This window comes from Montipora foliosa, chromosome 8, assembly GCF_036669935.1.
Source record: "Montipora foliosa isolate CH-2021 chromosome 8, ASM3666993v2, whole genome shotgun sequence".
Classification (NCBI taxonomy): Eukaryota; Metazoa; Cnidaria; class Anthozoa; order Scleractinia; family Acroporidae; genus Montipora; species Montipora foliosa.
The window spans coordinates 35,017,119-35,034,442 of NC_090876.1; the positions used below are offsets into that span (position 1 = coordinate 35,017,119).

The following is a 17,324-nucleotide window of genomic DNA, read 5'->3' on the forward strand; positions in this document are numbered from 1 at the left end:
AAGCTCTTTTTGGAGGAAGAACGGAGGTGTGTTGTCTGTTGAAAGAGTGTGACTTATCGATCGAGTGTGTGAAAGCTGTTGATTTTACTTCACTTTACCCATATGTCATGAAATACCGAAAATTTCCCATCGGTCATCCGGTTGTCATTAGGGGTCCTTCTTTCATCTTTGATTATTCTATTAACAAGTATTTTGGTTCGATGAGGTGTCGTATGCTTCCCCCAAGAAAAATATTTCATCCTCTTTTACCAACTAAGATTAAAGTGGAAAGTGGAGATGAGAAACTTATTTTTACACTTTGTAAAAAATGTGCTTCAGATCAAAAATTCATCTTGAAATGCACTCACTCAGATGAAGAGAGATCTTTTGAGGGGTGTTGGACGACTGTTGAAATTTATAAAGCGGTAGATTTAGGTTATGAGATAGTTGAGATCTATGAAGTGTGGGACTATCGGGAAAAAGATGGTGATTTGTTCACTTCTTTTGTCAATAAATTTTTGAAAGTAAAAAATTGGGTTGGCCTCAAGGTTGTGAAAGTGAAGAGGAGAAACAAAGTTATATAAAGAGATATGAGTTATGGCTGCAAAGAAAGGACAAAAAAACTATTTTTTTTCTCTTTTGAATACGGAAATGGATTGTAAGATTTCGGAGAAAGTTAGAAGGGTAAAATGGAATGTAAGATTTTGGAGAAAAGGTTACATAAAAATGATAAGATGAAAAAAAAAAAGTGTGGACAAATCTGCAAAATGAGTCACAATTCCCCTCCTTCAAACAAAAATATGTGGACAAGTGTGAAAAATGAGCCACAATTCCCCCCTTCAAACAAAATATGTGGAGAAGTATGAAAAATGAGCCACACTCCCCTCCCTCAAAAGACAACAAAAGATATGTGGACACGTATGAAAAATGAGCCACACTCCTCTCCCTGAAAAACAACAAAAATAATATCCATATTTTAGGAAATAACATATCTTTTTTTTCGTTTCAAAGTCCACTTGCATAACTTCTCGTCCTTAAAATAAGATATGACCCTGATGACCTATCTCCATATTTTTACCAAAAAAGGAAAATTAAAGACTATTTTCTTACGATAAAAACAAAAATCAGAAAATATTTTTCTCACAACTTCTCAAAGAGGCAAGAACAATGAGGTAAAAGTAAATATTTTAAAACATTATTTCTCCTTTTTTCCACCCTTAATTAATTTTTTTTTTTCAGTTTTTCTAAAATTTTAGGTCCTCATTTTTCTTTGGCTAATCAATTCACATGCCATATTTCAGGAAAAGGAAATATCCATTGAAAATTAGCGACAAAAACACAGGATTTCATTCCTCTTTTTTTAACTTTACTTGATGATAGATTGATGATAGATCATTACAAAAGTCTCTGATTTGATTCATTTTCACCGTTTCAATATTCCTGTTGTGTGGGGGGATAGTTTTCCCGTTACCAAGCACATGATTGTTGCAATTTTTTCAGTTTATGTAGAATTTTCTTTCATCGGTGTTCTCTGCCAACAAAAAGTGAGCGGAATCTACATCTTGTTAGAGTCCGTATGGACCGATGACTTCAGATTATCAGAAGAAACTCTCTTGCTTCTGCGAACATTCATCAAAGAAAATGCTATACTCAAAATTTCTAGAAACTTCACAGCAGATGAAAAACAAAAGGTGATGAAGGTGTCGATGGAAAGAAAAGCGAAAGAGATTAAGTCTCTGGAAGATAAACAATGGGTACATTTCTTAATGCCAACAAATGTAAATTTACCTTCCTTTGGTCTACCCATACCATCGGATGTACCTTTCAGAGTTTTTGAGTATCTTGTAGATATCGGGATGGTCAATGAAAACGAGGATCAAATTTTTGGGAATCAATATTTTTATTTCTTGGACGAAAAAACTAAACTAATTGAACAAAAAGCAGCAAAAGCAATGTTCCATGATTTTCCAAGTACCCTGTTGATCCCCAGCTGTCGTCACGACTTTACTTAAATGTTCATCAACGTTGTGCAAACGTTGAGATCCAAGAAGACACTGTTGACGTCAAAAACAAGATCCTGCCAAATGTTGGAAACGTGGTCTTAGGATTCCTTTGCACAAATTGTGGTAAGATTATATTAAGAAATGTTTTTCTCAATGAATTCCATGTCAATCGATTCACATAGCTCTTCTCTTTTCGGAAGATTATTAAAACAAAAACCATTTAAGTCTAAAAAATTCGAGAAACAACAAACAACACCTTATCACTCTCACATACAAAATCACAAATAACGATTGAATCGGATGGAAAAAAATGAACAAAAAACTTATACATATCTTTGACAAAAAAGTCTGTAATTGTGGAGTAAAATAATGAAAAAATAGTTTCATTCTCCTGACCAAGCTTGTATTCTCCTCCTTTTAATGAAGTCAGACCATCCACATAAGTCGATTGATTTCTGCCTTCCTTCAGTCTCTGAATCAAGTTCTTTCCAGTGTCTTAAGTTCTTCATTTTCGAAGTAAAAAACAAGTACCCCATACATCGTCTTTATCCTCTACATCGGAAAGGAAAGCGGAATTTGAAAATTTCAGCCAGCAAGCTTCCAGTGAAGAAGAAGGAGTAGAGCCAGAAAAGTCAGGAACAACAGTGACCGAAAGAAAAATCTTGTACTTATACATTTCATTTTTTCCCGCCAATTTTAAGACAAGAGGGTATTTACCCATTTCTCCCGCCAGATAAAATTCGAACCCATCTGTCATTTCCTCATGCGATAATGACTTTGTCTTAAATTCTTGGAAAAGGTCAAATCTTTTTTTAGCCGATCTCGTTAAAAAACCCACAGCCAACAACCATTCTTTTGGTTTAGTTGTTTTAAGTTGTGATAAGAATGTTTCAAACATCTCAAGCATTTCAAACTCTTTTATTTTCACAATCTTCTTAAATGAAGAATGAGAAGAAAAAACAATTGACAGCCTAGTACAAACTCTCTTTGGCCTTTGTCATGGGATTAGGCACTTCACATTCCACTTCCAGTTTCCTTTTTTTTCTTACCTACATCCTTGTACGTTGCAGACGAGGTTCTCAAAAATGGGGCAAAAACCTCCCTTTCTCTTTCAAAAATTTGTTTTTCCTCTTCGAATTTTTTTCGTATCACTCCATTTTCATCATCATCATCATTTATTTGCCTTTATGTGTATAACAGATTTTAAAAAAGCATACAGCAGGTTGTTAGGCGAGGAGACCTCAGGAAACCACCAGGCTTATAGGAGAGGCCAGCTCGACATCACAATATTAAACAAAAATAAGGGCTGCGAAGGAGTGCGGCAGGAACTAACTCAGAAACTATTTTAATAAAAACTATCATCTAAGTAATTAAATGGAAAGAAAATTTCCAAATGCGATTCGTCAGCCATCATAGTAACGGCTAAGTTCAGCTAGAATAGTGTATGGAATTACTTAGGAACTTGTAAAAGGTACTTAGCTCATGGGTAAACCCTCCTGATTTGCAAAGTTCACTAGATCGTTGTGGCACTTGATTTGAATCGGGCGAGAACCATCCGTTCGTCGAAGATAAATGACAAAGTTCTTGGCCCAGCAGAACTTGAAGCCATTTCTTTTCTGAAATTTCTTTGAATCCGCCAAGAGTTGTTGAAGCAAGGGAGTAAGGTGATCAAATAATCTGACGTTTTCCAAAGAATGACTGGACGGTAGTTCAATCGAAGTGGCCGACACTTTAGAGGCTTCTTTTCGTGAATTCATTACTTGCTCTTTTGCAATTCTTCTTGTGAATTTGCAGACAATTGGTCGAGGACCAGAAGTGGCAGTTCTTGTAGGAATACGGTGGGCGATATCAATGTCTTGATTTGAAATTTCGTTTCCAGCAGCTCTGAAGAGATTGATACACAGAGAGACAGTTTTAGAGGCCGATTCTTGCATTTCGCTTTCGGGAAGGCCAATAATTTTAATGTTGTACTGGAAACTATACCTCAGCAGTTGTTCGACTGAATCTCCGATCTGTTCGACTCTGGATGACTGCAAATTTAGGCGTGACCAGAGTTGTTTAAGGCTATTCGCAGATTCTGTTCGTAACTCGTCGTATGATTTCCCATAAAATTCCAGGGTGCTTAGGGTCTCAGCGTCCGTAATCAAACGAGTAGGTTGTTCGCCGCCATTTTTGGAAGCTTGTGGATCTTGTCGTTTGATAGACTGCTGCAGCTCTTCCAAATTTTTTGCTTAAGGGCGGCAATTTCATCCTTGAGACTGTCATTTTCCCTTTTTAAAGAGGCTACTGACACATTAGGCATAATTAAATAATGTCTTTTGAAGTGGATGTCAAGAAGTAAAGAAGTAAGGCGGAGCAGTCAAAGATGCGTCCGCACTCCACCAGCGCCAGAGCAGAAAAAAAAATAATAAAAAAAAATAACTCTATATTAACTCTAGATGAAAACGAATCAATATCCGTATCAGGAAATTTCATGACGTTGTCTGAAAAATTTGTGTTTCAACGCTTTGACAACTTTTTGCTGTTTTGTGAATATTTCACAATTGATGCGGTTTGGATGAAAACTTCAGCTTTAAGATCGTTTAACATAGTTTAATTTTTTTGATTCTTAAAATTTTGATCTTTTAAAAAACAATCTAAGAGTGAAGAACTGAGATGAATTAATAAACCTTTCTGACTTTCAACAGCTTCACTTAAAAGCTCTACTAAGCTTGATTTTTGTTTTACCTCTCCTTTCTTGGAAACGCAACCTTCCTCCATCACCTCCACAGAAATGTCAGGCGTAACGTTATCTGTTTCCATTTTCGGCGCTTCTTTCAAATCGACCGTTGTACTTTTTACTGCTTTTTTTTATCAACGGTTACAGCTTTAACCGTTTCTTTTGATTTCTTACTCTTAGGAGCTCTCTTTCTGACCGTCATTGGACCATCTGTCTTTTTCAACCTCAGGTAAAGGATCACACTGAACATCTTGTCTCTTCTCTCCCTGAATTTGGTACTCAGTCTTCTGATCCCTCAGAGTTTCACAGTCATCGGGTGTTTCTGAAACCAAAGACACTGACGAAACGTTTGGTTCAAAAAGAGGAACAGGAGCAGGAACGACAGAAGAAGAAACCTCAGTTGGACAGAGAATATAGTTTTGCCCCAACAGCATGAATTCAGGTTGGTCGAGGTTAAAGCTAGTAAGAAAATCGACCGCCTTCGAGTCAACTTGAAACATATTCATGTTTGCAGACAGAATGAAAGACTTCAGTTTCGTGCTCGACCTTTTAGTGACATTTGAAACTCTCTTTTCATTTAGGAAGATTACCACGATGGTGTGTTGACATAAGAGATGAAGAAGGAAACTCTGTTAATGTGATAGGAAGAAGAGACAGTATATTAGATTTCCATGAAAGCTATTATGAAGCTTGTAAAGCACACGGGTATGAAGGTATTCGTTACATTTTATCACCTGCAAGAAGACTCATGATTCAAAAATTCTTAGATACAAACGAGGGCGAACGACTTCAAAAATCCTATTTTTATAAGGAGTTGCATGATTTTTTCACAATCAGTGAAAAAGGAATGAAAAAAAAAATTAGCAAAAAAGAATATTCTTGTACTTTACATCAAGCCTGCCTCGGTCTTGGTTATGGAGAGAGAGAATTTCTTAACTTGATTAAAGAAATGTCAAGCCACAAGTTCTGTCAACTAAAAGTTAAAACAAGCCATCCATATAACAAAGTAGAAAGCATGATGGATCGTGAAGAAACATGGTTACAAGATCTCGTATGTGAGGAAAAGCTATGTGAAAAATGTTTGAAAGTTCAAGAGAATTACAAGAATTTGATCAACGAAGTACAACACAAATCAACAATAATTATAGAAGAAGAAAAATAATTTTTCCCTTTTTTTTCCACAAATATCAATAAACCACTTTTAGTCAAAAATTTAAAAAAAATCTTTTATTGAAGTATATAACCAAAACATATTTACCATTCATTTTTTCCTTTTTCAATCGGTACAAGAAGTTTCATTGAAATATTTTCTATTCTAAATATATCTTTTTTCCTTTTTCAATCAAAATGAGAAGTTTTATGAAAAAGTCAAAAAAAAATTAAAGTTATTTCTATTTATGAAAAAAGTTGCTCCACTTTTTTCTTCATATTTATTCCATGTCTTGAAGCGAATTCCATCCACGATTTCTTCCCAGATAAATTATCAATGGCTTTTTATTGAAAACGCTTTTATGTCTCCCACACTCGACACACTTAAAAGTAGAATAACCTCTACCCGTCCAGGTCGATCCTTGTCTGACAAAGGTTCCAGAAGTACGTTTACGACAACCAAGACAGTAACTACTCATTTTATTTTCTTCAGTGTTAACTTCTAAAAGTCTTCATTCAGTATGAGAAAAACCCAGGTTGGTGTACTAGATATATATCCATATAACCTTTACAATATTTCCACTTTCCACAACTTTCACATCGATAAACTTTAAACGTTATTCCCCCTTTTGTTGTTTTCTCCTTAACAAAACTAGAATACGTAGATTTATTACAACAAAAACAAATCGATGGCAATCTTCTCATCTTAAAGGACAGTATCTTCTCCTTCTTCTTGTCCAACGTAATAGTAATGTCTGTTATGAAAAACCATTTCCTTTCTACTCCGAAAACCAAAACTCTTCTCCATAAACGGTAATGTCCATTGATAATTTCCTCTCGGACAACAACTACGGGTCTGCTCCAGAGGGTCAAACCAACGTTTCCACGCTTCAAAAGGTGGAAGAATCTGAACAAAATGTAATAAAACTTTTACACTTTAATATTTTTTTTTTTTCAAAATTTTAAAAAAATAATGATAATTATAATATTCATGATGATAATAATACCCACAGTTTTATGGAGTGGACAAGTATCCAATTGTTTTAATTCTTCACCAATGGCCTTCATACGTTTTTTGTAAACTTCATATCGATGTACTCTCTCCTTTGGCAGGACTGTTTGTGTATGATGATAATCATTATATAAAACTTCCTCTGTTGGTATGTGTCGAGCTAACCACGCTTTAGACAGAATTAACTGAAGTGAGGGTAGTGTAACGTGAAGTGCTAGATTTCTATCCCATGTGAACCATGTGAGCGTTAGCCCTACTGATGGAACTGGGCCCACACAAGGACAGAGACAAACTCTGACTAGGGTGGGAATTGAAAACCACGCTTTAACCTTTTCAATAGATGACGTAGATAAACAATCTTGTTCCTAAAAAAGAGATTCTTTTTTTTCTTTTCAATTCAAGTCCATCACATTTTTATATTGTGAAGGCGTTGGATCTGAATGAAAAATAAGAAAATCATGCTCTTACCATTTCACCAAGCATTCTTCACTCACCTACTATTTTAATAACTTTACCTAGACAAAAGACATAACAGTAATGACCTTTAATGAAGTGGGACATCCCCTTAGGAACAAAGATCAATGATGAAGTCTTAGTCACCGAGCCTACTGGTCGTTCAAACAAGTGAACAATGGAACATGAGGACAAAACTAGGATTCTGAGATCTTGAACAACGAGTTCAACACCTCTATGATATGTTCATTTTATCATATCAGTATTGAACTCTTCGTTTTTTAATTCCAGAGAAAAAAACTTCTGGACAATCTTTTATCTTAATGTTTTTAAAATAATTAACTTTAAGTAATATGTGATCAATGATGAGAATAGGCTCTCCAACCTACTGGTCACCCTCGCAAGTGGGTATGGAATATGAAGATGAAATTATTCTCAGGCTCTGAGATCAGTTTCTAATTACAAATAAAAAGAAGACTAAAACACCAAACCTTGCGAAGAAACATATTCCAGTTTTAATTCTTGAAAAAGTTTCCTCGCAATGTTTTGTCTGTCTTCAGGATCATTTTCAATACCATTACTGTAATTAGTGGTCAATGATGAAAACAAGTTTCTCCCACCTACTGGTCACCCTCGCAAGCTGGCATGGAACATGAGGACTATATCGCTTATGAATCTGAGATCACTTTCTAATTACAAAGTAAAAAAAGAAGACTAAAACAACAAAGTGTGTGAAGAAACATCTTACCAGTTTAATTCTTGTAAGTGGTTCTTGACACAGTTTGTCTGTCTTCAGGATCATTTTCAATACCATTAATGTAATTTATGTCAAGTTAAGATATCTCGAGGATTAGTGAATTTCTTCTGGGATAAGAAGATGAGGGAGAATCCCTGTGCTATGAGAGACATAAAGGTAGAAAAAAGTCTCAATGATTACACCTCGATCGACATATTGATGGTAACCCAACCAAGCGGGCATGGAACGTGACAGAAGAGGAACATTCTATGAAAGACTTTAATTAAGGAAAAAGAGAGTAAAACAGAAGATCTTGGAACACATGAAAAAGTATAACTTGCATGTTTTCCAAGGTCGCTCTTTTAACTCTCAATTATAACAAGACATATAATCTCATCTTTACCTCTCCTCGAATAGAAGTAAAAAAAAAACCACATAATTCAAGAGGAACACAGTAGTTTTTTATACTACGTCTTCATCTTGGATTCTCCTCTACACTGAACATTTTTTACTTTATGTAGTTAAATACAAAAAACGACAAGAAAGGACCGCAGGCACTAAAAACATTCATTGGTTTGATTCATGGTATTTTTTATAATACCCGGAGTGAAAACCAATTTATGATTTTGTCGCTATTTATCACTGTTCAAAAATCAAAACGCCCGTAATTGATGAAATGATGTTTTTTTAAACAAAACCTATCTTTACAGAACGACAATCACGAAAGAATGAGGGTACAAATATTTTATGTTATCCCCTACTTCTTTTGCAATTGTCTTTTCCCTAATCTCAGGAGTAACATATCAGAGCCAGATCTAAAATAAAATACAGAGAACATCATCCCCGCTTTTATGTAGTTAATCTCCCTTTCTTCTTTACTTTCATTCATTAATTTATAAAAGGAGAATTAAAGTCATCTTCTCACATTTTCGAGACACCAAAAGATTTTTACCTTTTTTTGATGTGGACGAAAATGGGAGAATAAGACTACTACAATCATCTATATATTTCTAAAATAGTTAATCTATAAATCAATAATATTCATATAAAGATCAGGAAAAAAGGAGATGTAAAGAAGGTATATATTTTTTATCTACCTTTTCTCCATCTTTCTATTTTTCTTTGATCACTTATTCCGACTTCTGGATCACAGTCAAAAATCGTTTGACATTCAGCTTATCCACTTTATTGTATAAGCTGTCTTTCGAGCGCTATTTTTCTTGTTCTTCTTTTTATCTTGTAAGAACAAAGGAAGAAGAGAAGAACAAAAATCATCATCAACAACAACGCCGAACACAGCAGATTTATTCTTCTTGTTCAGCTCTGTTGTAAATGATCATCTTCTACCACAATTTTCCCCAACCTCTGCATCTGCCATCTTCCCCGACCTCGAGTTTCGCCCCCAGTCTTCACGGTAAAAAAAAACACATTAATATTATCACCCTCATTAGCATATTGTAACCCAACCTCATTTGCATAAAAAGTGTCAGGTAGGTCCTTATATACTACTAGGTTAATGTTGTTGGTCTCTCATCAAGACAGCTTCAGAGGAGAATCTAACAAAAGGGCTTCACCAAGGACAGAAGCATCCAGGTAAGCTCAGTTTTGTATTAATGACATTGCACTTTATCAAAGTTGCCATTTTTGGCAATGTGCAGACTTTTAAGCAACATATACAGATGTTAAGGGCTACATATGAGACATTAACATGACAGTGTGCTTTAGGAAGAACTGTTATGTTATTCATTGTTTTAATTGTTGACCATAATTATTATTAATCAGTCAGTATGTCTGACAGTGTATTGCATACGATGTTGTCATGAGTTTGGATCTGGATGTCACCGACTCCTCAGAGTACATTTCATCCTAACTCTTCCTACACTTAATAATGTGTATACATATCTAGTTTCAAATAGAGACATTACTTTTCTTTCCTTGGAATGATTTGTTGTCATCTGTAATTAACTGTAGATAGAGGCACTGAAGACTGCAAAACATTGGATTGCCTGATATGTAGACTTGGGAGACGGGCAACTGGAGCAACTGCACCAAACATAGTTGCAGTTGATAAGTTTTATTCGAGGGATAAAACACTAACACTAACAAATGATTCTGAGTATTTTGCAATCAGGTCTCAGGAATACAAAGCAAACAAAGCAATACCCCAGAGAGCAGCCTGTTTGCTCTAGCTTGGGATGTCAATGCTTATGAACCATGATTTGCAAAACAGATGCAGCAGCATAATTTCCAGGTGTCTAGGGCCTGCTAATCAGAGAGGAAATCTTCCCCAAACTTTAGCACAGTTAGGAAAGGTCTGTCACAGTACACCACAGATGTGTTCTCTAAAAAAAGGGAAGCAGCCACGCATCTGATGATCTTCATGGTGGCTGATAAACGCAGGGACATGAAGCCCTATGCCATTCCAGTGAGAGCCCTGCCATTCAAGAGCATAACAGATGCAAAAGTTAGGCAACTCCGTGATGAACTTAAGTTTGAAATGGAAAACTTGGGGATGGCAGTTGTGGGTATGTTTTCTTCGCCATTTTCTCCCTCCCTCTCTCACTCTCACTCTCGCTCTCTAGATATATATATATATATATATATATATATGTGACTCCACAATGCAATCCAACAATGTGTAACCGTACATCCTGTGCCCAAGTTCAGGAGTTGCCATAAAGCCATTATGGTGACAACCGGGAGGGCACATTGTATACATATTGTATATATATATATATATATATATATATATATATATTTATATATATACGTGTACATATATTTTTTAATTCCATTATAAGCTACAGCTAGCGTGAACTTGCCCACAAATCACCTCAAGTACCCCCAAATCCCTTTTTGATTGGCAGGATTTATCACAATCCTTCTGTAGTTTGAATTTTCCCCAAAAAACAGCACTTGTGTGACGTGGATCTTTCCCTTGTACGACTGAACGACTGTACAAAACGACTGTACAAAACCCTTCCTGCAAACACGCAACACACCAAAAGACTAAGTAATACTACTAGTTTAATAAATTTAGAACACATAAGCGATTATATACACAATTTAACGGGAACGTAAAACAATAACTACTTTCTTTTAAACTACTTAATTATTTAAACTAAATTACTTATAAAAGTTCAGTTCTTTCCTTGTCCTTGAAATCTTCTCCAGCCGCAAACAACAAACAAACAAACTCCTACAACAAACAAACCGCCCCAACAACCGTTCGCACAAGCCTCTTCTCTTCTGGCGCCTTCCTTCTCTTACTTTGCTCGTGTTTGATTCTTTCGCACGCAAATTTTTTGTGCTGTTCGCCTTGAGCTCCCTTTATTTTGCTTTCAACTCCTTGCGCTTGCCGCCGCTGACAAAAGGGGTAATGTCGGGGGAAACACGGCTGGCTCCTGCCAATGGCTCTTGACAGTGACTTGAGCGACTTCGCCTTCAACCTTTCAATTCAAATTTCTCTGTCCTTTTCCTTCTTACAAGATGAAAACAACCAACCACACCCACAAACAACCTGCCCTCTATTTAAATACTCCGCCCCAATTATAATTACAAAGAAAATTCTAGAAAGCGCTAACTATAAAATACTTATTACACAACAAGATATGAAATACACGGTGATGGAAATAATAATAGTTAGTTAGACTACATTGAAATTTACAATACTACACACAGATCCCTAGGACAATAGCTACTAATTTACTAGTGACATTCTTTGTTAAAAGATACGACGAATTAAGACTACAAATAATTGACAATACCTCTAACGAATTTAAGATAATGAAAAGAAACGATTAAATATCTACATGCAAAGAAACAAAAACAATAACAAAAACATAAATAGGAATTTTTTTTGTGACAACTTGTCCCCCTGGCAAGTTAAGAACAAACATCACTATCCTGATGGCAATATCCTCTGGCCCCAGGCTATCGGACATGACTTTCTTTGCACACTGATTATATTTCTTACGTATTAGGTTTAGTAGCTGACGGAGAGTTTAACTCATTAAGGACCAAGGGCTCCCAGAGACCAGTCTCAGTAATTCAGCTGATGGCAGATGCAAAGTCCAAGGCCAAATCCATTCCGGCTAGTCAAATAGTAAGACATCTCACACCCAAGAACAAAGGTAAAATTAATGGACTCTGTACACTTTCTGCTTTCTGATGGGCTGTTTGCAAGTCAACAGTGTCATGGCTATAAATTATTAAAGGAAACCAAATTATCGATTTCCATTCAATTGAGCCCTATTTTTTTCAAGGTTCACACATTGCTTTTGCACCATGTCACTTTCGAGCAACAGAGAACCCATGGCATGAATGTTATTGCAAAGTGTGCTGGCCAGCAAGATACTGTTGTCAAAAAATATTTTTGGAGCTACCAAATTAAAATGGTAAAGAGTTTGAATGTAACTATACATTCTTGCTTTTTCTCAAAGATGGGGCAGTGGAACCTCAAGTGCCACATCCAGCTGTGCCAATCAAGGATGTCGTTCTGCTGAAATCATGGACGATGGACTTTCCTTTACATCTGCCCTTCGGCTCCTTAGACGAAGTCACTTTCCATTTAACTATGATCCACATTCATGGAAGCCTGGTATGTTATGATAAAGTTAATAATAATAATAATAATAAGAAGAGGAAGAAGAAGAAGAAGAAGAAACTGTAGCAAACACTGCTAAAGAGTGCTCAATATTTCTTTGTGTAGAGCGGTGTATATAATTAAATGACTAAATGAAAATACACAAGATTCCCTGAGTTTAGTGCGTATGTACTTGGCAGGCAGATTTAATGAAGAACAGACTTATTAGCTAGCTATATATACATGTTTGCGATGAGTAGAACAATGGGGTTCTAATTACAATGGGTAAGAAAGGCAGAACTGGGGGTGTGACATAAGACTGGCTGACTGAGCTAAAACAAGCGCAATACAATAGCTATTGTGTAGGATAACCGTTAATTGTTCTTGAGAGAAAACTTGTTTTCATGTAGGCATTTGGATACAAGCTCGGATCGTTTCTTCAGTAGATTGTTGTTGCTGCGTTTAATTATATGATCTATAATGATCTATAATGCACAAATAACATCTACGACAGCTAATAAAACCACTACCAAGAACTACATCGGATTGACTGAAGGAACTTTTGAACAAAGATACACTCAACACAAGTCAACATTCACCCACAGGAAACTTTCTAATAGCACTGAATTATCAAAATACATCTGGCAACTCAAAGACAGCAACACCAGCTTTACAACTAAATGGTGTATCATTGCAAGAGCCCGTCCCTATCACAATTCAAGCAAAAGATAAGAACAATTAACGCTTATCCTACACAATAGCTATTGTATTGCGCTTGTTTTAGCTCAGCCAGTCTTACATCACACCCCCAGTTCCGCCCTTCTCACCCATTGTAAACATGTATATATAGCTAGCTAATAAGTCTGTTCTTCATTAAATCTGCCTGATGAGTGCATACGCACGAAACTCAGAGTCGCAGGGAATCTTGTGTATTTTCATTAAGTCATTAAATTCTAATAATAATAATAATAATATAATGTAAGCATTACACTAAGTCTCGATGCTTGAGAAGAATGACAAAGATGCATCTAAGCCAGTCGCTCGTCATTTTAATCTCCCTAACCACTCCAAAAAACACATGGCCATCTGCGGCCTTTCCCTACATCTAGGTACCACGGAAAGCCACAAGAATCTGGAACAAAAATTCATCTTCCAAATTGGCACCCTTAATCCTCATGGTATTAACGAACACTTTTTCGATCAACGCACTGTCAAAGAACCTAGCTCGGAAACGCTCCTCCGCCTTGCCGAACTAGTTTTAACGCTTAACTGTTTTTCATTCGCCGGCAACTATTACAAACAAATTAATGGTGTAGCGATGGGCACAAGAATGGGACCTAGCTATGCCAATCTTTTTGTAGGATATGTTGAACACCAATTTTTTAATCAGTACAACGGCCCCAAACCTGAACTCTACGGCCGCTACATTGACGACTGCATCGGCGCTATCTCATCCAGCAGAGAAGAACTCGATCAATTTATAACCTCCATCAACTCTTTTCATCCGGCTCTTAAATATACCTTGGAAATTTCGGAAACTTCAGTGGCTTTCCTAGATATCAAAGTTTCTATTAGAGGCAACGTGCTATGTACTAGTGTGCACTACAAACCTACTGATTCACACAGTTATTTGTTGTGTTCATCGTCACATCCATCACATGTCAAGAACTCCATTCCTTATTCTCAATTTCTTAGACTTCGACGTCTATGTAGTGATGACTCCGATTTTTCCAGCAAATCAGAGGAGATGTGCCAGTTCTTCGAAAAACGTGGCTATCCTGTCTCTGTGGTCAAAGCAGGCCATCATCGCGCCCAAAAATTTGATCGACAGTCATCACTACAAACGTCACAACAAGATAAGAATGACAGAATTCCATTCACCCTCACTTTCCATCCTCATAATCACACAGTCAAAAGCATCATTCTTAGTAATTTTAAATTACTCCAAAATGATCCCGAGACTGGTAGAATCTTTTCGCAACCTCCACTTATTTCGTTCAAACGCGACAAAAACGTAGGCAACTTTTTAGTTAGAAGCGCGCTCAAAACTAACGAGCAACCCGGCACTTTCAAATGCGCGCGCTCACGATGCAAAACTTGTCTTTTCATTGTTAACACTAACAAGATATCGGGACCAAAGCGATCTGTTAAGATCACCGATCGTTTCACATGTACCTCCGCAAATGTCATTTATTGCATAACCTGTACGTTATGCAATAAATTATACATTGGTGAGACAGGTAGACGACTAGGTGACCGATTCCGCAAACACCTTCACGATGTTGAGAAGAATGACAGGGATGCATCTAAGCCAGTCGCTCGCCATTTTAATCTGCCTAACCACTCCAAAAAACACATAGCTATCTGCGGCCTTTCCCTACATCTAGGTACTACGGAAAGCCGCAAGAATCTGGAACAAAAATTCATCTTTCAAATCGGCACCCTTAATCCTCACGGTATTAACGAACGCTTTTCATTTAACTAATATATTCCTATTTTTCACGTTGCCATGTTACCACCAATAGCGTAGCTCCTACTTTATTAGAAAAACTACACGTAACCCATAATCCCTCGATTCGCTCTGACGAAGGGCTAACGCTCGAAACGTCAGCTTTTAGAATCTCCGTACGGTGGCCAATTTACATTATCAACTCCGTTGATAAAACCAAATCCTTTTACTACTGGACTGGCATCCATGGGCGTTTTCATTTGAAAGCTTTGCCAAGCTTCAATGAGCCATCTCAATCAGGAATTGAATGCTTAGATCGAGTAGTGATTTCATGTAGAGCTGATCCAGGGGTGTTTGTGGCAAACCGTGCCAATCTGCCTCAACAGGGTTTGCTTACTGTTAGGGCTCAATTTCATGCAGCAAGTGAGACACTTCCACCAATGAATTTATCTGACTTTTAATAGGTGTTTCCATGCAGTTGTTATTCAGTATTACAATACTGCATTTCATTAAGTGTGTTTTACAGTCTATTTAGCATTACCCCAGTCTCGAAAATTGTAATTGAATGATTCTGGTTGAACATCATGAAGGACAATTTAATGCACTTAAAATGTACGAGTAACAACATGGTGGTAGCCTTTGAACGTAGTAAACACATAACATTGATACCACTTTTCAAGGAAAAACTCTAATTAGTTGTACTGTGTTTTTAAACTTATTGTAAATTTCAACATTAATGTCAGTACCAAACAATTTTCTATCAGAAAATTAGATGGTGATGATGAAAAAGTTAAATTTCCAGTTGAAGACGAAGTAAAAATATTATTATTGTACTCGAGAACTAGTTTGTACAACTTGAGGAGGCCAGTCACCTTTAGAACAACAATGTCATGTAGTACCCTAATTTTGCCCACTGGGTGCGGATTTTTATCTGATATACAGATGCACTCTGTAGTCTTCTTGAATTTAATACACGATGGACATATTTTGTTAGCTCTCCTGCTATAAAGCCAACATGCTTAAATCCTGTTCCATAGTTTATCAAAACACGAATAGCATTTGCATCAAAGTCATTGTCAGGATCTGGCTCAATCATGGCTTTAACAGCAAAGTTCGGATCATCTTGCATTTTCAGGCATGCTGCTTTTAGGTGGTTCTGGCTCTCAGCTTGGAAACAACACCCATTGCTTTAAAAGGAAGAGTGTGAACAACAAACTCTTCCTCTTCCTCCTCTTCTTCATCATCAATGTCCAACTGACAAACGTTTTCAACTAAGTTCTTATCACGAGAAGAAGAATTTGCACTGGATGTAGATTGTTCACTATTCTAAGCAAAACAGTCCCACTCCCAAATCAAAGTCTATTGGGTATTATCAATGGTAATGATGCAAGTCGAGTAGGCAGTTATTTCAAAAGGCGTTGATAACAACCGAAGCCTTGGATCTCAACTCTGGAAAAGTACTTCCTTTACATGACCACCACAGCTCACTTTCCCCTTTGTCTAGTCAATGACTAAAACGGGTAAGCATGGCATGGCCCATGGAAATTGTCCATTAGTGTCCACCTCAATTACAGCTACAACAAGTTGCAAAATTGTTGAGACACTTTCATTAAAAAACACCTTTTCTAACTTCCAATACTCGACGTATCTAGAATTTAAACCTTTCCGACTTCCTCTCCCCTCTCCCCCTTTCAATGTTGACTGCTTAAGTTCCCAACATTTTTTTGTCTCGCTAGCAACACTGATAAGGGGGGGAGGGGGGCTGCAGTGTGAGAGGTAATAGGGAAATTAATAACACCTCAAGAAGGTGAAGTGTCTCCACTATTTTTGCAACTTGTTGTCTGATTGATTGCAATAATTTTCCCAGTCCGGATTTGAATCCTCCAACGTAGAAAAGCAGGAACTAAAGAAACAATCATTAAATATTGTATAAGCTCTGAAACATTTCAGAAGTTTGCACGCGAAGTGCAAAGCACATTGTACCAAACACAAAAGGATATGAATTATTGACATACGGTAGCATCGATTTTCGAGTGATTGGACTTATCATCGCTAACAGAAGACTCCGTACCAAATACTAAAGTGAGCAAAGTATTTTGCACTGCAGATCTGATGCTCCGAAAGTTACACATGGCTCGTATTATGTAACACAATACCATTTATTGTGTTTCTTGGTGACGTCAACCAGGATGGTGGCGTTTACAATTGAAAATCGTATCTTCGAGGAAACAGCACAATT

At 36.8% G+C, this 17,324-nt stretch overlaps 1 protein-coding gene across 1 annotated transcript; it reads right to left on the minus strand.

The window, feature by feature from the left end:
• Positions 1-3,457: 3,457 nt before the first annotated feature.
• Positions 3,458-4,784, minus strand: LOC137968718 (uncharacterized). The gene is made up of 2 exons (XM_068815228.1): positions 4,710-4,784; positions 3,458-4,012 (listed from the first exon to the last, which is right to left on the minus strand). The coding sequence occupies exons 1-2, from the start codon at positions 4,782-4,784 to the stop codon at positions 3,458-3,460; spliced, it is 630 nt and encodes a 209-aa protein (XP_068671329.1).
• Between the last annotated feature and the right edge of the window lie 12,540 nt (positions 4,785-17,324).

Excerpts from the sequence above, each read along its gene's own strand:
- LOC137968718 (XM_068815228.1), bottom strand. The coding sequence starts at position 4,784 with ATGGAAACAGATAACGTTACGCCTGACATTTCTGTGGAGGTGATGGAG. Across the intron at positions 4,013-4,709 it reads GCGTTTCCAAGAAAGGAGAG|TCATCCAGAGTCGAACAGAT; the intron begins GTAAAACAAAAA and ends CTAAATTTGCAG.